Source organism: Lytechinus pictus, chromosome 17 (genome assembly GCF_037042905.1).
Source record: "Lytechinus pictus isolate F3 Inbred chromosome 17, Lp3.0, whole genome shotgun sequence".
Classification (NCBI taxonomy): Eukaryota; Metazoa; Echinodermata; class Echinoidea; order Temnopleuroida; family Toxopneustidae; genus Lytechinus; species Lytechinus pictus.
Genome location: NC_087261.1, coordinates 26,977,416 through 26,999,685, shown reverse-complemented (window position 1 = coordinate 26,999,685; position 22,270 = coordinate 26,977,416). Strand labels below are relative to the sequence as shown.

Here is a 22,270-nt window from a genome sequence, read left to right as displayed (position 1 = left end):
TGATGAAGATGCTAGTGGTGGTGGTGGTGGTGATGATGAATGAATGAAGATGATGAAAACTGATATTGACGATGATGATGATGATATGATGGTAGTAGTGATGATGGTGGTGGTGGTGGTGGTAGTGGTGGTGATGATGATGATGATGACAACTGATATTGATGATGATGGTGGTGGTGGTAGTGATGATGAAGATGCTAGTGGTGGTGGTGGTGGTGATGATGAATGAATGAAGATGATGAAAACTGATATTGACGATGATGATGATGATGATATGATGGTAGTAGTGATGATGGTGGTGGTGGTGGTAGTAGTGGTGGTGATGATGATGATGATGACAACTGATATTGATGATGATGGTGGTGGTGGTAGTGATGATGAAGATGCTAGTGGTGGTGGTGGTGGTGATGATGAATGAATGAAGATGATGAAAACTGATATTGACGATGATGATGATGATATGATGGTAGTAGTGATGATGGTGGTGGTGGTGGTGGTAGTGGTGGTGATGATGATGATGATGACAACTGATATTGATGATGATGGTGGTGGTGGTAGTGATGATGAAGATGCTAGTGGTGGTGGTGGTGGTGATGATGAATGAATGAAGATGATGAAAACTGATATTGACGATGATGATGATGATGATATGATGGTAGTAGTGATGATGGTGGTGGTGGTGGTGGTAGTGGTGGTGATGATGATGATGATGACAACTGATATTGATGATGATGGTGGTGGTGGTAGTGATGATGAAGATGCTAGTGGTGGTGGTGGTGGTGATGATGAATGAATGAAGATGATGAAAACTGATATTGACGATGATGATGATGATATGATGGTAGTAGTGATGATGGTGGTGGTGGTGGTGGTAGTGGTGGTGATGATGATGATGATGACAACTGATATTGATGATGATGGTGGTGGTGGTAGTGATGATGAAGATGCTAGTGGTGGTGGTGGTGGTGATGATGAATGAATGAAGATGATGAAAACTGATATTGACGATGATGATGATGATATGATGGTAGTAGTGATGATGATGGTGGTGGTAGTGATGATGGTGATGATGATGAATGAAGATGATGACAACTGATATTGACGATGAAATTATCCAACCTTTCATGATAATTTGCTTTTAATTCTCAGGGTCTTGGACAGGCTCCCAAATGGTGTTCCTTCTTGGACAGTTTGACAGAGGAACTGGAGGAGAACCCAGCATCGACCGTCTACGATGATTATAAGTTCGTCACAAAGACAGAGCTTGAGAGCCTAGGTTTGTATAAAGCTTTCCTTCCGGATTCGGGGAGTCCTTCACAAAATATCTTGGGGAATGATTGTGCTTGTCCTATGGAAAAGTAACTACACATAAGACTTCTAGTGAAGTATTCAAAGGTGGGGCAAATTGTGATGCAATACCAGGAAAATTATTCCGTGCTGTGCATCTTGCCAGAGGTTTTCACAGATGTACTTGCTCTGGGATAAGTTTAAGTTTATGGATCTAGTTCATAAAACTTTAACATAAGAGTAATCTAGTATTACTAAACATCCTGTCCGAGTTTCTGGTCACATGATTAAGGTCAAAGGTCATTTAGGGTCAATGGACTTTGGTCATGTTGGGGGTATTTGTTGAATTGGCATCATAACTTAGAAAGTTTATGGATCTAGTTCATGAAACATAGACATAAGGGTAATCAAGTATAAATGATTATTTTGCACACACGCTAGATCACATGATCATGGTCAAAGGCAATTTTGGGTCAATGGACATTTTTTTATCATATGAATGTATTCTTTTCTGCTGCTTTAGGTGAGACTGCCAGCGGCGTTCCACTTGTTTATTGTTTTTTCCAATGAACTTTGTTGGGGACCCTTTTGCAATCATAAATAGCATAAAATAAATCCAATAAACCAACAAAAGTTAGAAAAAATCCTACATTTATGATTTTTGGTTGAAAAACACAATTTGCATTGACTTTGTACACGGAATCGTGTATCTGAGCAATTTTGGTCTGACAATGTAGCTTAATTTCGGAACTGCGTACCCGGGCGTCGCAAATTCTGGTCCCAAATGATGCGCAAGACTTGAAAGTAAAAAGTCAGCGAGCAGCGCGGTCATAAAGTTTAATAAGGGTTAATGGTTCAAGGTAAAAATTATTACATTTACATTTGTGTTTCTAGGTTTGAGCCATCTAATCGGCACGTCCCTGCTTCGAGCTTACATGCATGGCTACTTCATAGACATCAGGCTTTATCACAAGGCTAAATCTATTGCTGATCCTTTCGCTTACCAGGAGTACAGGAAAAACAAGATCAAAGAGAAGATTGAGGAGCAGCGAACTAGCCGTGTCAAAGTCAAGGTAATGATGATGATAATGGTGATGTTGATGTCTATGATGATGATGATGACGCTGATGATGCTGATGGTGGTAAATGAGAATGTGATGGTAGTATTGATCATAATTATTGTGATAATGTTATGACGGTGGTGGTGGTGATTGTTGTGGGGATGATAGTGATGATGATGGTGATCTGATGATGATGATGATGATCATGATTTAATGATTATTGTAATGAGTTTGGCGATGTTGGTTATGATGATATTCTTGGTGGTCGTGGATATCATGATGATGGTGAACATGATGATTGAGATAGTGCTGTTAATTATTGCGGTGCTGATGGTTATTGTGATGAGAATAGTGATAGTCATTAAGAGGAGGAGTGGTTGCTCATGGTGGTCATGATGTTGATATCAGTAGTCTAGTAATGAAATTAGCATGGGTATTTTTTCCCCTGCATTATGCATAAAATGTGTATCACAATATGTTATTTTTTATTAATCTTGAAATATTAAATCATTATTTTGAATCCGACTTTGATTGTAAGTTTGTGTTACACGACTGAGGTGATCTATTATGGATTCAGCATGTAATAATCATTGAGCCATGAGACAAAAAACCTACCAATTGATCATACAGTTAAAATGTTCAGTTGATTGCACACAACGACCAATGCAATTGACCATAAAATCAGCTATAATAATATCAATCACTTGACTTGGTGTTCGAGGGTCCAGGGACTGACAGGAACAAAGACAAGGCCTGCAAGAAAGAGACAATGTAGAGTGTTGCTTGTTTTATATTTTTTTTATTTCAGAAACTGCCGTCAGTCAATGCTGCCCTCGCGGAAAAACTCCAAGAAGAGCAACTGTCAGAGAAGGCCAAGAAAGCAAAGAAAGAGGTGCAGTATTCTAATTGGTGTTCATGATTTTCATTTTCCCCAGTTTTGTGACATCTCAAATTCGACATAACTCCCGGGACGTCACTGTAAGTCATGGAAAGCTGCGATTTAGTCATGGAATTCTGTTTTCGAATTTCTGTGGGAACCCTGACGATTTTATTCTTCAAATTACTGGGTACCTTTACAAAGAATAATTTTCCCCGTATTGCATCGCAATTTGAAAGACTGCTATGCATATCTTTTGTATAGCATATTTTTACATAGGACTGTGCATTACTTAGTTGAGACCTTTTCTCATATGACCAAAAATGCTATTCAAATTTGTAAAGCAAAATTATTCCCTGGTTTATTTATTTCTTCTTGGTAGAAAGCAGCACAATGTAGATCAATTTCCTATTGTTGGAGGAGTGAAGACAAAGTTTTCTTCAATTTCTTTTCATGTTATTTAGGAAGAATATAACTTAACAGTTCACCGTAAAGGATTGCTCTCCAGTTCAGCGCTTACACGTATATTCAATATCAATAAGGAGCTGAAATGTTTTGGCCAAACATTTGTGATTGTAGTCCCAAACATGCATTTCTCTGTGCTGTGGATGAGCATAGCAAAACAAGAGCTAGCTGATTATGTTGGCAATTTAAACAAAATTTTACACTAACTCTAATTTTAGGCCCATAATTGTCACAATCGGAACTTAGGGAAGTTTTATAGAAATATATCCAAGAAAGTACAGGTAACTCTGCCTAAGTCAACCTAAATTATCAAGTTTTCAAGTACAGTCATTTCACATGTTTTTTCACCAATCTCACTACTACAGGCTGGCAATTGTTATGTTGAGAATTTTTTTAAAATACTCCTTTTTGTCACAAAGTACTTTTTTTCCCTCTAAGAATACTTTTTTTTTTGGTAGAAGGTTGGCAAGTCTGGAGTTACCTGAATACCCATTTCCTATCCAACTTATATAAGTATGCAAAGTAGCATGAAATAAGTGTTACTAACACATGATTTTGTGTGTTTGCAGGGGGCGGCCAACATCTTGTCCGATGATCGTTTCTCGGCGCTCTTCAAGAATCCAGACTACCAGGTTGACGAGCAGAGTGAGGAATTTAGGCTGGTCCAACCTTTGGTCAACAAGCAATCCAAGAAGAGAGAGAAGCCGGCGATTGTGGAACAGTTTGAGGAACTAGATCCACAGGTTTGTGTGCCGAATCCCTTTCCATTTTTTCTCTTCATATGTTTTCTGATTGGTTTACATAATGCTATTGGTATAGACCCACAGATTTTGGCATTGAATCCTTATACTTTTTTAATGTTCTTGCTCAAATTTATTGGCCTGCAACTTTATATTCCCTTTGTGTTGGTGCTGCCATTTAATTATTTTTTTGGTCACTTACAGTTACTCTGCTACAACAGGAATATAATGTTAGGGGCTAATAAATGTGAGCAAGAGAATTGACAAATTTGCTCAGTAATCTTATTTCCAAAGCGCTACTTGGTTGATTAAAGGTTTGAAATATAGCAATATATGAAACTTTTGATTCGTAGATATAGATATTGAAATATAGGCCTCGCCGAAAGTCCCACCTTATGGCGGAGACATTGTGGTTCTATCCATGGCCAAGTCATACAAAAGACTCTTTGAAAAATCACAGAGCTTGTGCCTTTTGACTAGCCAGGTGCTCAACATATTAGCACTGAGAGGGGGAATATTGCACATTACACTCTGCAGGGCCCGCTGGTAGGCCAGTTTTATTATTGAGGTGGGGTATCTGGGAAAAACATAATGTTATTATTATTGTTGTTCATGTTGTTGTTGTAGTTCTTCTTATTATTATTATTGTTATTTTAATTATTATTATTATTGTCATTGTAGTTTCAATTATATCATTACTAGTATTATTATAATGAAAGAGGCTGTTTTTGTTTATTTGTTCCTGACTATAGGATGAAGAAATGGAAGGACACGCGAGCAGCGATGGAGACAGCAGCTCCGATGAGGACGATAGGTCATGGCAGGAGGAGCTTCGGAGGGAACACTTCGCTCTCCGCCAGGAGAAGAAGATGAAAAGAGAAGCAGCACGGGACAGTCAGACGTCGGGACCAAAATTCTACGAGCTGAAATCAGGGGAGGAGTTCAGCATGGCATCGAAGAAAACGGACGGAGCAATGAAGAGATTAAAGACGTGAGTACAGTTTTTCTTTTCAGAGATGGGTCCACTTTTGTGACATGAAAACACTTTTTTAGAAATGTGTCTCAATTAAACTAGGCACTCATTTAAAGTAGGAAATAAACTGCTCAGTACCTACTATGTATCATTATTAATGTTACACTATTTTCTGTCAATTTATTTTTGTTATGCATGGTGAAAAATAAAACAAACAAATCGTCAGTGGTCATCCGAACTGTCGTATCGGTCAAATTGGTCAACAACAACAAAATCAATTTTGAAATTTTTGCAGAAAATGAAAGTACAAGTCCTACTCTATTCATAACTAAATTTTTAGGCAGCAATTTATTTTTTGTTCTGAGATATGAGAGGATTTCCACGGCGATGGCATACAAATTTTAATAAAATGCGCAAATCCCATTGGAAACGTGTACTGTAACAGAGCGATACAGCGTTTTGACTGACTGCGATTTCAATGCGCGCAGTCAACCAAACCGTCGTATCAGCACTGGGCACTGCTTTGACTTTGCACGTGAAAAGCGATACAACATTTTGACTGATCGTGCGCATTGAAAACGCGGTCAGCCAAAACATCGTATCGCTTTTTCCCCGTGGAGTTTTTGTATAGGGAAAATCTAAGTTGCTCAAACCGAAATAACAAGCATGTAGCTCTCTTGCCACATTTTCTCGGATCCTTATTTTTGTGTGAAAATAAAGATACCAATGTCAAGCAATTTTCTCGGTCTTTTCTTGGTCTTTTCAAGCAATGAATACCGTACGTTGTCAGGCTGGGGAACTAAGTGTGAAAATCATAGTAAACTTTGAAGTCGATTTTCTCTGAAATGGGTTTGCACCGTCGAATGTGTGATACGACGGTTCGTATGACCGCCGACGAAATGTCTTCCAATGATCACTTCAGTAACAAAATTGGTGTAACACTAAGGTTTACTATTAAATCAACCAAGATAATTTCAGACATGACAGTCTACTGCATGTGATATATGAATGTGGTGTCCATGCAACATTGTTAAGAGGCTATAGTTATTAAGTAAATCTTTTTCTTTCCCCGGCATCCATGTAATTATACAATTTCCCATTGCTTATATACATATTTTTTTGTTTGCTGATTATGCCGAATGAAAAATAATATTTGATTTTATTGTGCAGAGCCAGCCTGGCAGAGAGGGTAGAAAAAGAAGCAGACTTTTTGAGGAAATCATCATCATCTTTGGGAAATCAACAAATCAGCTTCAAGTCTGTCAAGGTATGCCAACATTTTGCATCTTGTGTTTTTATTTTGAACCTTGCCTGACCTATTTTAGGCAACGGAATAGACCCCCTTCTCATTACGTTCCTAACACTAGTTTTGTGGAAACCGGTTCAAAGAACCAGTCACTGTTAAACCGAAAATCATTGTCCCTACATAGTAGACTATGGGATGGGCAAGGAAAATGTCTCTAGTTTTTCATTTTCGTGGGGCAGCAAATGCAACCACGGTTCTTGGACATGGTAATATGTAAAATATTATGTGTGAATACATGCAACATGTTGCCATCGCTGAATTCTGCTCCTGAACTCAAAATTTAAATAATAATATGCAAAATCGTACCACTGATTGGACTGGAAATTCCGCCATTCACCGTGTGTTAAGGACTTCCGCGAACGTGCGCAAGCGTGTACAATGCATGTAACCTCGTTCGCATTTATTTTTTGTCTCGCCCACCAGAGGTGAAGGCGAGACTAAGGGATCCAAATGTCGTCCGTCCGTCCGTCACAAACCTTATGACACATAACTCCACAACCGTAAGTCACTTTTCAACCAAACTTTGGATGGTAGATGGACTGGGGGGACCTGCATGTTATGCTGTAGTTGGAGGTCACATGGTAAGGTCAAAGGTCATTTTCAGGTCAACGTTAAAGTTTACATGCAAGACTCCCTTATGACACCTAACTCCACAACCGTAAGTCACTTTTCAACCAAACTTGGATGGTTGATGTACTTAGGCAACCTGCATGTTATGCTGCAGTCGGAGGTCACATGGTAAGGTCAAAGGTCAACGTTAAAGTTTACATGCAAGACTTTCTTATGACACCTTACTTTGCAACCGCATGTCACTTTTCAACTAAACTTGGATGGTAGATGTACTTAGGTGACCTGCCTGTTATGCTGCAGTCGGAGGTCACATGGTAAGATCTAAGGTCATTTTCAGGTCAACATTAAAGTTTACGTGCAAGACTCTTATGACAAGTGTTATTCCATCCCAGTCATTTCACAATGAAGTTTCGATACAATTCCGTTGCGTGCCCTCGCAAATCACGATATTTCTGGTTATTTTCAGAAGTGGGCGAGACACAAAATCGCTTTTGCCTTGTTTTTATTCGCTGTATAATATAGAATCTACGATGGCGGATAAGATGTTGTCGTCTTCGTCGTGTTTTGACAGCGAAAATGACGTTTTACCACCAGCAAATATATGCTACATGCACGCCTTACCCAAAGAGAGAGGGCCAGTAATTTCTTTCAAGTAAAGAGCTGGAACAAATTTAAGCCTTTGCTGCATTCGCTGGTGTAGACTACCTGGGACTTCGGAATAAATATAGCTATTCGTGCAGCCAGAGACGTTTACGATTGACTTGCAGCCCGGCCCGGCCCGACCAGCAAGATCCGAATGGATCAAACTAACGTTACATCTTGCCCAGAGCCAGGTCACACATCGTTCATATATCACCAGCAATCAAGCAATCGAAGGTGAAAAATATACAGAGGATGATTTTGAAGAAGATGATCTTTGTGACAGCGATCTTTGTCCATGCCAAAAATTTTTCACTTTGTGCTCTTGCATTTCATTCTCTGCAAAAGTGGAACAGTGCAAACTTTGATGATTTTTGTATACATGTAGTTCTAGATCTAGATTTCTTAATTGAGTCGATAAATAATGTGACTCGTGTCATGACTTACTTCACCACCACATTTACAAGGCGTATGAATAGAAGATGAAGTAAGTCATGAGTCACATTATTCATCGACTCAATTTAAAAAATCTAGATCTAGACCTTGTATACAAAAAAAATCATCAAAGTTTGCACTGCTTCACTTTTGCAGAGAGTGAAATGCAAGAGCACAAAGTGAAAAAAAATTTTGCATGGACAAAGGTCTCTGTCACAAAGATCACCATTTTCAAAATCACCCTCTGTATCTTTTTCACCTTCGATCGCTTGATTGCTGAATGCTGGTGATACGAACGATGTTTGGCCTGGCTCTGGGCAAGATGTAACGTTAGTTTGATCCATTCAGATCTTGCTGCAATGCTGGTTGGTCCGGGCTCCCGGGGCCGGGCTGCAAGTCAATCGCAAACTTCTCTGCTGCACGAATAGCTATTTTTATTCCAAAGTCCCGGGTAGACTACACCAACGAATGCAGCAAAGGCTTAAATATGTTCTTGCTCTTTACTTGAAAGAAATTTACTGGCCCTCTCTCCTTGGGTAAGACGTGCATGTAGCATATATTTGCTGGTGGTAAAACGTCATTTTCGCTGTCAAAACACGACGAAGACGACGACATCTTATCCGCCATCATAGATTCTATATATAACGTATAGCATATACAGCGAATAAAAAAAATAAACGCGAACGAGGTTACATGCATTGTACACGCTTGCGCGCGTTCGAGGAGGTCCTTAACACACGGTGAATGGCGGAATTTCCAGTTGAATCAATGGTACAATTTCGCATATTATTATTTAAATTTTTAGTTCAGGAGCAGAATTCAGCGATGGCAACATTCTGCATGTATTCACACATAATATTTTACATATTATCATGTTCAAGAACCGTGGTTGCATTTGCTGCCCCACGGAAAGTCACAATTTTAGCGACCATCCCACAGTCTATAGTACAGCATGTGTTCATCCAGAACTGGTAATCCAGTGGGTGCATAATCTATACCCTGTCGTGTTCATTATATTGCTGATTACATTGTATTAATTTGATGTACTTTCCACTTCCGAAATGAGTAATGATAAAATATACTAAACCAGATGGGTCATATGCAACCTCGGTGTAACACTGTCCAATTACGTGCTACACTAACATATTACAATGTTTTGTGGTTTTTGTCTGCAACCTCAAACATGCTGAAACCTTCATTCTTTCTCTGTTCCAGAATGAAAAGAACAGGAAGCGCCGGGAAGCCGCCGCCGAGCACCATAAAGAGAGGAGAAAACTCCGTCGGTCAGCTGGCAATCTCTCAAAGAAAAAGCACCATCGGACGGCCACGTCATGACGTCACTAGGACTTTTTTATCCCTCAGAAGCTGCTCGAACGTTTCACTTGGTGACCTGCCCAAAATAGGCAAGAGGAAATGTCACCATGATCCTGCTGCGTACGGCTGTAGATCTGTATGACATCATGAAATTGAGGGGGAAATGAGATCAGCAAATTGGCAACTTCTCTTGCAGGTTGACTTCATTTTCATGTCGGCAAACAGGGGTGTGATCCATAACCCATTTGCTACTGGAACTGGGTGATCCCTGTACAAAGCCTATTGGAATTACAGGATTCGGTAGTCGACAGGTTAACCCATTGCCTACTGGAACCATGTGATCCCTGTACAAAGCCTATTGGAATTAGAGGATTTGGTAGTCAGTGGGTCCAAAGAAGAAAGAAGCTTGCTGGTTACTACTCTCTGTTGGCTTTCAAGTGCTCGTTTTTTCCTCCCAGATTCGCAACTGAAGGGACTCGGTTGAAAAGCCTGGTAGCATTCATGCATATTTTACTGTGGAGAATGCAAAATTCTGGTTTTAGCCCTGTTGATGGCCCAACACTCATGGCAATCGTCCTCCCCCCCCCCCCCTCCCAATGATTTGGCGCATCCTCCATCCTTAACCCAATATTCCTATTTTCATCCTCAACTTGCTTCTTCCAGGTCTTCTTCAGTGCCCCCCCCCCACCCTCTCCTCGAACCATCCCCCTTGAACCCAAGCGACCTTCTAAAAGTGAAATACTTGGGAAAATAAAACATCTTGACAAGTGAATATGTCAGAATTGCAATAGTCAGGATCAGTTTGAGGCGGAGGAGATATCGTTTTTATTGAATTTCCCATGATTGTCTAATTGACGCAAAATTTGCACTAATGTTTAATCAGGCACAAGCAGTCTTGCTTCATGTATGGAAAGGGGGAGGGGTCAATATAACAGTTTGATGTTATTCTCTATTTAATTATGCAAAACATATGCATGTAATTTCAATTCAATTGTTATTCCCCTCTAATTTGATGTATTTAATCAATTCATAATATTCCACAAGTTTAGGAAAGAACTCCATGAGAGTAGTATACAAGTTATCAAACATCGTTTTTGTTGTTGCTATATTTAAGTTTTAATGTTTTGTATTGTTTCTTATTCTGATATGTTTTATTCTTTAATGACTGAAATGGTTCTAGAATTCAGTTTTGGTTAACTTTTGAAAGCAAAAAGTGATTCAAGTGCCTTAGGATATGAAATTAGCTCCATTGTAGCAATATATGAAAACAGGTGGGAGTTTCATAAAGCTGTTCGTAAAGTTACGCACGACTTTACGCACGACTGCAACATGTTCTTAGGTCATAACTCAATTACATGTATATAGATATCACAGCACAAGGGATCACCAGTCGTGCGTAAAGTCATTCGTATCTTACAAACAGCTTTATGAAACACCCACCTGGTTATGTTCCATTCATTTGTATACTAAAATCCTTCACAAAGTTATGTATGTGTTTTTTTTGTAAACTAAAATTGAATCGCAAAATGTTCCTTTGCTTTGTGAGACTTTTCCAATTTTTTTAAAACTTGAATCTCAAAATGCACGGACTTATTTTGGGACAAAAAATTGTATAGCATCAGGGATAGTTCCAGAAAATTTTATTTCTCTCCCCCCACCCCCCCCCCCTCCAACCCTCTAGTTTTTAGTTTGTTTTTTTTAATCCCATTTGAAGTGCAGTCCATATGAAGCAACTATCGTGTCTTGTAAAAAAAAAATGGACATGATTTTAACTGTACAAATACCTGTTGAATATCATGAGAAATTTGTTTACATTATATGCATATAAATGTACATGTAAAAGGAAAAACAGAGTAAATTATTTTTCTTTAGGTTGAGTGCTGCCATCTGCTGACAAAATGAAGCAACTCTGTGAAATGAGTTTCTTAGAAAAAGTGTCGTTGTTTTCTTGTGGAAACATGTAGTTACTTGCTTTTGAAAACATCTGTATTTCAGAAATTGAGGACTGCAACCCCAATTCCCTCAACATCATGTAGAGCTGGCCTGATATGTAGAGCATACAGAAAACAAATTAAAGGTAAAAGAAAGTAGTTGCAGCAAACAATTATTTCATGAGAAAGTCTTTTAAATCAAGTTTAATAATTGTCGCCATTTTCATATATCTATCTGGTACAACTTTGTAAAATCATGAAATCTTTAATAGCTCAAATCAATAATTCTGATGATCACTAACAAAGGAAAGCGTATGTGGGACAGTGTATTAATATTGACTTCGAAAAATACCTGACATTTGATGGAATTCTGTGCTTATTTTGCTTATTTTTCAGCAATTACGCATTTTTTACAGAGCCATTTGGCACATATTTTTTCATTTATACATACAAACACTTGGGTGGAAATTTTATTGGATTCTGTTAGAACTCATTTTGAGAGTTACCACAATTGGTATTTATCTTTAAATCAAGAAAAGGTAACTTTGGAGAAAAAAAAATCAGAGTTGCAGCCTTTTTTTTGTCAGTGGACGGCAGGATGTATATGGAGGTTTATAAATGACATGTGTATCAACCTTTGAAAGAGATGCAGGTATTTATAGATTGTTAACATATTTGGGAGTTTTTATTAACAAGATGGCTTGTAGAAAAGGGTGCCACAACATTTGCCCCTGCGACATTTGCTCCAGTCTTGGTATAATAGAGGGCATTGGGTTAGAGTTATGGTTGTAAAAGAGTTATTGGTTCAGAATAATAATAATATTGCAATATTCACCCAGGGAAGCCACTTCAGTTCTGAAAACTGTTCTCCCAGCCGGCCCTGCTATTATTATTACCCTGGCTTTAGCTGGGTCGCCTAGAATAATGTAAAAATAAGGATTGGGGTTTATTTAATTTTGGAGATGAGGTTTTATGTTCGGCTCAACGTGCAGACTTTACATCGGAGCAATCGTCACTGGAACCCATGAAAGAAACGGTGCCGTTGCTATCCATTAGTGACTTTCATGGAGTCCTTGATTTTGATCGTTTGCTGTGCATGGGTATATATGGTGTTTTATGAAGTGGTTGCCAGAAGAGGACCATGCATGCACACTAAAGTACAGATCGATTTGATTCTGTTTTTCTTTCCTGTCAAAAACTATGCGGTGGTATTGTTGCGAGAGAGGGAGAGGTGGTGAGAGATAGGGGAGGGGAGAGAGACGAGGGACAGAGAGAGGTTGGGAGAAAAAAGACTGGGGGAGATATAAGGGGTAATGGGGGAGAAAGAAATATTGGTAGAATTGAGAGGAAGTATGAGAATGAAAGACAGAAAGATACAGGAAACTGAATGCAGAATGGAAGAAAGAATTGGTGGTTGAGAAAAAGATGGGGGGAGGGGTCGAGGTAAAGAATTGCTGGAGACAAATAGCAAATCCGTTTCAGTTCTCTACTTTTCAATTATGTGAAAAATTCATTGAAGTTACCTTTGCTAAACGGAATTGATGCTTTGACCCCCCCCCCCCCAGTCTCTTCTAGTTCTCATTTCCCGTCTCATCCCCACCCCTTTGTCTCTCTCTTACCCCATCTCTCTTTCAGTCACTCTCCATTCTCCCTTCTCTTCCTCACCCATTTCCACCTCTTCATTCTCCCCTCCTATTTTGTGTCCTTCCCCCATCTCTCCTTCACTCACTACTCTTTTCATCACCCTTTCTCGTCTTTCCTTTCTCATCCCCACCCCTTTCCGTCTCTTCCCCAGTCTCTCCTTCACTCCCTCCCCTCTCCACCCATCTCTCTCTCAGCACTCCCTCCCTCACACAACCATCCCAACCTCTCTTCTCTATTCCCTTTTTATCTCTTGTGCATATCTTTCTCATAAATATCTCATACACAACTCACTAAAAAGAGTTAATGAAAAACCAGAAATTTGCTCATTTTTTTGTAAACCTGAAGTATACAAAAAAGAATTTCTGCCTAGCTATTTTTTTTCAACTGAAATTTTTATCCATCAATTCTTACTCTTTATGACCTTGTGGTATCAATTAGATATCAAAACAATGCCTTGCTTAAAATTTTCTGAACTGTTAGTCCCCCATCTTTACCAAAGTGATGATATGTACTACTTTTTTAAATGGATTTTTTGAAAAAGAAATGATTTAATAAATTACTCTAAAATTATGGTTTGAGATGAGAAAGTTTCACCCGTTTCTGGCTGAATGGGACAAGTATCAAATTCACCTTTAAAACATCCTTTGGACCACAATGAAGTAACTTTCAAAATATCCTTTTAAACAAAACAAAGAAGTCAATGAACAGCTATAGAAGAAATGCACTTGATCTTATTACTTTTATTGACCAGTTGTTACAGCTGCACACTATGGAATGGGGAGATGGTAATCTAGGAAGGACATCCAACAACACAGATGTCCTTGGGTGTCCTTTCTAGCCCATGGTGAATCGCTGCACTGCAAGAGGGGTGCTTAGTTGACGAAAGTTGTTTAGTACTGGCCGTCTGATGTCGCCATCGAGATTTATTTGCTGAAGTAATCCTTGATCACATCCAAGGCTGGAGATTCCTTTCCGTAATCCTGAAGGAACGTACAGAGAAGAGAAATGAAGAATTATTAGAGCTACACAAAAGTGAATGGAGGGGGGGGGGGGGACTGTTGGAAAGACAACATATTACAGAAATTAGTATTATGCAAATGTCATAAAACTCTATTTCACGTTTCTTTTACTATTTCTTTCATAAAACTTCATAACTTTTGTGAATGAAATGGTACAATGGATCTTTGAATTATTCTGACATTTTAGCTGTCAACTGAACTTGGTCTTCAAAGTCTTACAACATTATGTTGTCTGACTGATAGTAGGGTAGTACTGAGAGGTTTCAGTGTGGTTATTTTTAAGCATGGGTAAGCTCAGGTGAACAAAACATGAAATGTAGTGTGCGCGAGAGAGTTAGAGGTAAAGTTCACCCGGACACTAAGTTGGTTTTAATAAAAAAAGTTATAGAAAATATTGATGAAGGTTTGATGAAAATCCATCAAAGAATATTAAAGGACACGTCCACCCCAACAAAAAGCCGATTTGAATAAAAAGAGAAAAAATCCAACAAGCATAACACTGACAATTTCATCACAATCGGATGTAAAATGAGAAAGTTAGAATATTTTAAACTTTTGCTTAATTTCATAAAACAGTTATATGCGCATCCTGGTCGGTATCCAAATGAGGAGACGGACTACGTCATCCACTCACTATTTATTTTGTATTTTATTATATGAAATATAATTTTCTCCTTTGCCAAATGAAAGGAACAATTCCTCCCTGAACATGTGAAATTAGCAATGTTTAATACTACATGGTTCAGTCAAGATGGTCCTTGTTGTCAAATGTGTATTGTATAATTCAAACAATAAAAAACAAAAGAAATAGTGAGGGACAACTACAAGACATATGCTTGATTTAGGAACCAAAAATAGACTTGCAATTGATCGCAAGTTTCTTGCAATGCCCCCTAAGAGACGTAAGCATAATCCCAACCTTCCAGTCAGCCAGACGACGATCTGAGCAGACAGAATTGCCCTCAGTGCAAAAAAATATTGGGTTCGATGTTTAAGGGCTTTCTCCTCACCCCTGTAAGACAGTCAGGAGAGGGAACCTAAGCATCATCATTGGGCAATTATCTTTCTGTTCAATCATGTCTGCATGGCATGGTCCAAGTGTCCTAATCATCACGGGAGTGTTTCATGAGAAGACTTGTGACTTTCACTGACAGTGTTACAAGCTACTGCCAATTCTTGCATCTGATTGGTCGAGAGCAATTCAGTCAGTGAAAATTACTTGCAAAGCTTTTCATAAAATGCTCCCCAGCTCCCGGATCTTACAAACAGTTGTGATTGATGACTTTCCATTACAGAGATATGACAAATCATTCACAACTGTTTGTAAGTGATGGGGGACGGTTGCACATGAATACTGGAAATTGCACAATATCAAGAGCCAATCGTTTACCTTGACTGCAACACAGCTACAAGCCACTACTTTGCGGGCCTTGCCTTCCTTGTCGATCTTACATAGGCCAGACCATTCGCCAAGCTTCTTGTTGTCATCGACCTGAAAAAGAGAAAAAGCAACACGGATCGCTCACAGGTCATTCAAGATCCAAAATGATAAATAATCTGGGACTTGCGAAAATAATGTTTTGACTCTCATCTGCACCCCTACAATTGAGTTTATCTACTTTCCTCTTTAAAAATTTACAATGATTTACAAATTACAACATGTAACATGATTTTGCACATTGACCACATGAACTTGAAAGGGAAGGAGGCTGACTTTGGCAGAAGAGCCTTCAAGAAGGCCTATGTAACCCATAAAGTAATGAGAAGTCACTTCAGAATTTTGATTTTCATGAATATAGGACAAACATTCATGTAAAAAGGCAGTATGTGCAACTGAAAAACATTTCACTTTCCCAGCCAAATAAAAACTAAAAACAAAATTGGAAAGTTTTTCTATGACCTTAAAGCCATCTTTCATTGACAAATCATGGGGAAATCAAGGCCAATCTCAAAACGGAGAAGGGATTAAAGTCCTACACTCGGGTGTACGCCTGGGGGTGTTATGTAATAGACGTCGGCATGTCTGGGAGGTCTAATACGGGAGAGCAATAGTTAGTAGACTAACCAACCAGAAATAAACTGTGTTTTCACTTTGAAACATGTAACTTCAAAGAGGATATTTATTTTTGTTTAGCAATCAAGAGACCTGCTAAGAGTCTAGGAATTGGGATCGTTGGAAACTAGAACTGTGACAACCCAAAGTAAATAACGATCATGAGTTCAGTCAAATTCGTGCTGTCCGAACTTTTATCGCATTAGTCCGACGGGCTCTCATGACGGACGGATCATATTATGCAAGTCAATTGGCCTTCTGCAAATTTCGGATTGATTCAATTTCCCCATGATTTGGCAACTTTAGGTCGCTTAAAGATTGAGGTTACTAAGTCATACCTTAAGGAGATTGATGTTGTGTTCCACGCAAAGAGCCTCCACCAATTTCTTGTACGTTGGCTCGTCACAGTTGTTGGCCAGGATACACAGATGGGCCTCGCGCTTGTCTAGAGCCTTGGCAGCCTCGTGGATACCGCGGGCCAGACCACCGTGGATCAGCGAAGTCTTAAGCACCTCCTGCAGAGCAGAGTTCACATCCATAGGTCCACCGACGGAAACGGCGGCTGCAGCAGCAGGTTGGTCATCTCTGCAGACAAAAAAGGAAAGAAAATACTCTTATGTCTGCATAGGCTGAGCTTTTACATCTTTTATAGTAAAACAATCAAGTTAACTTTGGTCGAGATTGCACAAAGCAAGTACTATTCAGTTCTTTCTTCTTTTTTTTTTTGGGGGGGAGAACACGTTTCCAAAGCATCAATACAAAATGATACTTGACTGCGTGCAACAGACACATTTACTGCTGTGCGATTGCGATCAACCATAAGAATCTATTAGGTCAGAATATATGAACAAAGACAGAATTGCCCTCAGTGCAAGAAATATTGGGTTCGATGTTTAAGGGTTTTCTCCTCACCCCTGTAAGACAGTCAGGAGAGGGAACCTAAAGCATCATCATTGGGCAAATATCTTTCTGTTCATTCTATCAGAGTGACTCCAATCAAACAATAAGTTAATTTGAATAGTCAAAAGTTAAGCTTTGAAAATTACTTTTTTTTTTTTAGTTACCTTCATGGAGTCGCTCATAGTACACACCGTATGCAAAGAGGTACATGTGACCGATTACGTCAACCACTATTTCTTCATTCTTCCATATTTTCATTCAAATATATAATTAGGCCTAGATCTGATTCCTGTCATTGTGAACAAGTACATGTAGCATTACCACCATTGTAACCCATTGTGATCCTATCAAGAGGTTCCACATTCTCAAATCTATAAAATTGATTAATACACTACCAGTTGGATATCTTCGACTCACCATTACCAGTAATAACCAGAGAATAGATTCAGACCAAATCTATCATTCTCTGGTTTTTACAGATAGATCAGGCATGATATCCCCTCCGAAAAAAATCTGAAAAATAGCCAAGGGTTGCTAAGTCACCGCCGAAGTCCGAGGCACTCCGGTCGGGGTTACAAGCTCTTGGGGTAGTAAAGAAATTGAAAGTGATTTTTCAAGGAGAGTGCATGACAGTTTATCCATTTGACTTAAAAAGCAGTAAAAAAACGACCTGAAAATGTTCTTGGGCAACAGATTTCACATACAAAAAAAAAAAAAAACATATCTGAAAAAATTACTGGTAATCTCTTTTGATACTTTGAAATCTTTAACTTAGTTTTCATTTCTTGGTACCTCAAATATGCATGTAAATGTGAGGATTTAGAAAGAGTGTGATGATTTTTTTTTTTTGTCTAAAGTTGGGGGTGCGGTTAATCAACAGGTGCGGTTTATAGTCCGTTACTTACGGTATTTAAAAAATTGGAATTCATGCCTGATAGATCTAATACTAGTGAGTCAAAGATATCTGACTGGTAGTAAACAGTGATTCACTGGTTGTGCATGCAGACTAGACAGTCTAGACCACATGGTATAATTTGTCCAACTCACGCATGTACAGGCTCTGGGTATCAGCAGCTCTATGCACAAATGCTTTCCATGACAACGTCTGCATATTAAACCATCGCAGAAGAATTTGGCGATGGTTATTGTTGTCAGGGAAAACATTTTTGCAAATTTTAAATCAGAAGGCCGAGCCTGATCGCCAGCAAATCGAAATAGCACCATGCCTGACCAATCGCCCAGCTGAGCATGCTGAGGCCTGACTGAGCGAAATTCCCGGGGGGGGGGGGGGGGGGGGGGTACTCGACCAAAAAAAGTGGTAGATATATGCTGCGGGCGAGACAAAAAATGGGGACTCTGGAGCAGGCTTATTGTAATAAGGAGGGTCCTCGCGGGCTTCGGAGCTACAAATGTTTGTGTAAACGGGGGTCCTAGGAACGGGTCGCCTGCGTGTGAGTGCGTATGCATCCCTATGGAACAGGCACACGTGATGCAGCATGGGCGCCGGGTGCGCTCACGCAGAGGTGATGGTCGAACAGCGCTCTGCGGCCGATTTCACCAAAATTGCAGCTCATTGAAGATCAATGAGGCCGGCACGGCGTAACGAAAAATATGCGAAGCTTTGGAGCGGATTTCTAATTCTTTTTTCTCGATATAAAGTAAATGCTATGCTTTGGAGCGGCTTTCTTTGTTCTTTTTCTCAATAAGATAAAAATGCTATGCCTTGAAACGGAAATTTGAGTGTAAAAATGGGGGTCCCCTCCCGGCCTCCGCGGCACATACCCACCGCGCATTATGTATTGAGTACCCCCCCCCCCCCCCCCCCCCCCCGGGCAAAATTGGCTCCTAAGTAGCATTTTGATAGGTTCAGCATGAGCACTAGATGGCTCTATGACACAGATGTGCGCGAAATTTTTACATGTTGTAAGTATACTGTTACTTTACTTTTTACATTACTTCCGTGATGCAGGATGGATGAATCCTGTCCCAGGGGGGCCAGTCAAATATATTACTGTACACATGCTTGACCAAAAAAAATATGTTTAAAGGGGCGGGGTTTTTTCAGTCTTGGGACGCGGGCTGCGCATGCACTCGCTTAGCTAGGGACGGGTATCAAAAACACAGATTTTCAAGAAAAAGGGTGGTTTTGAACTTTAGACAGGTCAATCACGGGGTCAACGTATTTAGGATTAGGGTATTTTTTTCAAAACTTATCTCTTTTTTTTTCAAGAGCTAGCCCGAAGAGCCACGTCCTGTCTTCTCGCCATTCAGCGGCAGGGTGACCATTTCAGAATATTGAACAAAATGTAGTTAATGCATTTAGAAGTGATGAATTTTCATCAAATAACCTACACTGGCTACAGATGACGAAGCAGAGACAACAATATAATCAATGACTGCAAACTTTTGCAAGTTCTGCGGTGATTTTCTTGCTAACCCAATAGTACATTGCAGACAAACTGGCCTCCAGCCTGTGTGGCAGGCTAGCTAGGCATGTAGGATCGGAGCTAACAATCTCACATGATAAAACATTTTTTTCCACAAAAATAATCTCAAAATTGGCGGGAAATTCTTTAATTCCTTAAACTTTTCTTTGGCTTTGCTTCCTTCTACCTCCCTCTCCTTTTCTTTATTTCCTTCTTCCATTATTTTCTCTTTTTTTCATTCTCTCCTCCCTCTCTTAAAAAGTCTTAGTCTTTCCTTCTTTCTTGCATTCTTTTTTTTTTTCATTTTAATTATTTTCCCTTGGCTTAGCCTTAGGCCTGTTATTCTTTCTTTCCCTTCCTTCCTGTTTTTCTTATTTCTTGGTTTGGTTTGATTCTTTCTTCTAAGGAATGAAGGAAACATTTTTCTTTCCTAATTCATTCTTTCTTTCCTCCTTTTTTTCCCTTTCCCTCCTGGCTTTATTTTGTCTTTCACACATTTAATCATCTTCCCTTCCTTTAATTTTTTTAGAAGTATATTCAATTCGATCTCATCATAGTAGGGTGTCTGGAGAAAAATATTATTTTTCTTATTTCAAGAAAATATCACATTTTCTTTGTGAATTTGAAGAGAAATTACCTTCAGACTGACAGAAATGTAACATTTTTGAAAAAAATCTGATTATTGGCTACAAAAAAGAAGAATGAAATTAGGTCAATTTTCAGCATTTCTCTGCCATAGACTGTGTAGTTAAGAAATGGACACACACACAGTAGAGGCGCACGGCCAATATTGGAGACGGTCTCCAATGTGGGAGATTATCTCCAATATCAGAGACTTTTGTAAAGAATTTGGGTATCCAATTTCAGAGACAGTCTCCAGTTTTGGAGTCCAGTTTCCTTTGTTTACATTTGCTGCAAAAGGATTACCTTGGGGGCAAATAAAAATGTGATAAGCAGATTCCTCATGAAAAATTACCACTTTTCACCGTCTACTTTTGTTTTGATAAGGATTTTTGTTGTCAATCACACACAAAACAAATGGGCTTCTGACCTCAGTGAGACAAAATTTTGGGTGGAAAAAATCATGCTTTTGTTGGTGTTGTTTCTTTTGTCCTTTTGCAAAGCAAGTCTCCAATGTGGGAGATTGTCTCCCCTATTGGAGAGAGTCTCCCATATTGGCCGTGCGCCTCTACTGACACAAATCCAAATTTTTAGCTTCCGAGAGCTGTTATCAATTTATTAATGCCAAAAACTTGTCCATAAAGAGTCCAATAGGATTTTTTATGCTCTTTCTGATGGTATGATTTTTATAAAGATTTGGAAACCAGATCACAATGAAAAATTGTGACAAAGTGAAAAAATTGTGCAAAACAGAAATTTCATTTTCCCATAGCAAACGCATGGGGAAATCTCAACACAAAAATTAAGGGTTTGCAATTTATCTCTAGTCTAAATGAATCCTTATTTAAAATGATCATATAAACTTGTCCTTACTGTCAAAAGAAGCCCCTGAATTTTCTCTTTCCATACATGCCAAACACAAGTTAATAATCAATTCAGATCACATTTTTCTAGTAGTAGTAGCCTGAACTTCCCGAAAAAAATGTGCCATATTTTCCCCTAAATCAGCCCGTCTTATGCTGACACTTTTCAATTTCAGTGTGGCTTCAGACACCCTAATCATTATAGAATGACGGAAATTAGTTTTTCTCTTCTATTTCTAATCTATCTTTAATCCTTTTATAGGCCTACTGACTTTTTTTAATTTTCCTTCACTTTCGTCTTTCCCCTTCATTTTTTCTTTCTTTCTTCTCCTTCCAATTCATCTTTTATTTCGTTTTTTCTTTCTCTCCTTCATTCTTTCGTTCACCCTCCCTTCCAATTCTTAATTAAATTTTTAGCAAGTCTAAGTTAAAACTGAGTAGCCTTCTTTGTTAATCTTTTTTAATGTCGTTTGTCCAGTATTTCATTTTGTGAAATCTGGTGACCCTGTTCAGCGGTGCCATACTCAATATTAGGCATAGCGGCACGCTTAACTGGCAAAGCCAGAGCAGTACCATACCAGGCGCGCGCACGTGGGGCATGTTGAAATCGTAAACGTACGTACCCACAGCCCACGGCACCAGTCTCCGTCGACGAAGAGAAAAAATAGGATCTCGATCTACTCACCCTTCCGCATCAGACATTGTGTACGGACGTCCTCGCTGAAATAAAAACAAGAAAATATGATACTTTAATATTCATTCTACAGTATGAAATATATTTGAATTCAAGATTATTTACGAAATACGTGATATAGTGGGATTTTACTTCACATTCACTTACATGTCAACCGCAAGAACGAAATTCAATTCAAAGAGGAAGAGACAAGCGCAATGCCTTGTGGGTATGGGATTTGTGTCGTCTGCTACGGTTGGTTGGTTGGTGTTGGAGTTAAGTTGGCGCTCTTCAATCTGGTAAAAATTAAAATTCATATGAAACGTATTAAAATTCATATGAAACGTATCTCTTTCCTGTCCTCAATGAATTGATTATGTAAATTAACCTTCAAATGCAATGTACTGGATGGACGAATGGATTACGCCTTACTGCATCTTGGTGCTGATCTCCGAAAAAAGCGGAGGAAGAAT

At 39.1% G+C, this 22,270-nt stretch overlaps 2 protein-coding genes across 3 annotated transcripts in view; one reads left to right on the top strand and one right to left on the bottom strand.

Annotated features, from left to right (window-relative positions):
- Positions 1–18,508, top strand: part of LOC129280940 (nucleolar protein 10-like) — a 40,149-nt gene extending 21,641 nt beyond the window's left edge. Inside the window, exons 12-19 of one of the 2 annotated variants that reach the window (XR_010296188.1) lie at positions 1,150–1,276; positions 2,182–2,360; positions 3,157–3,240; positions 4,260–4,433; positions 5,183–5,421; positions 6,574–6,670; positions 9,569–10,853; positions 18,482–18,508. Coding sequence is in view for 1 of the 2 variants with exons in the window: in XM_064111801.1 (XP_063967871.1) it covers positions 1,150–1,276; positions 2,182–2,360; positions 3,157–3,240; positions 4,260–4,433; positions 5,183–5,421; positions 6,574–6,670; positions 9,569–9,688 (1,020 nt within the window). In the remaining variant the exon portion in view is untranslated. Of the gene's footprint in view, positions 1–1,149; positions 1,277–2,181; positions 2,361–3,156; positions 3,241–4,259; positions 4,434–5,182; positions 5,422–6,573; positions 6,671–9,568; positions 11,758–18,481 lie in introns of those variants that run through there. The other variant, XM_064111801.1, reaches the window with a different exon arrangement.
- LOC129279917 (small ribosomal subunit protein eS12-like) lies at positions 13,963–22,041 on the bottom strand. Its single transcript, XM_054915979.2, has 5 exons — positions 21,966–22,041; positions 21,810–21,844; positions 16,653–16,899; positions 15,652–15,753; positions 13,963–14,222 (listed from the first exon to the last, which is right to left on the bottom strand). Exons 2-5 carry the CDS (start codon positions 21,824–21,826, stop codon positions 14,166–14,168), a joined length of 423 nt encoding a protein of 140 aa, XP_054771954.2. The 5' UTR covers positions 21,827–21,844; positions 21,966–22,041; the 3' UTR covers positions 13,963–14,165.
- Between the last annotated feature and the right edge of the window lie 229 nt (positions 22,042–22,270).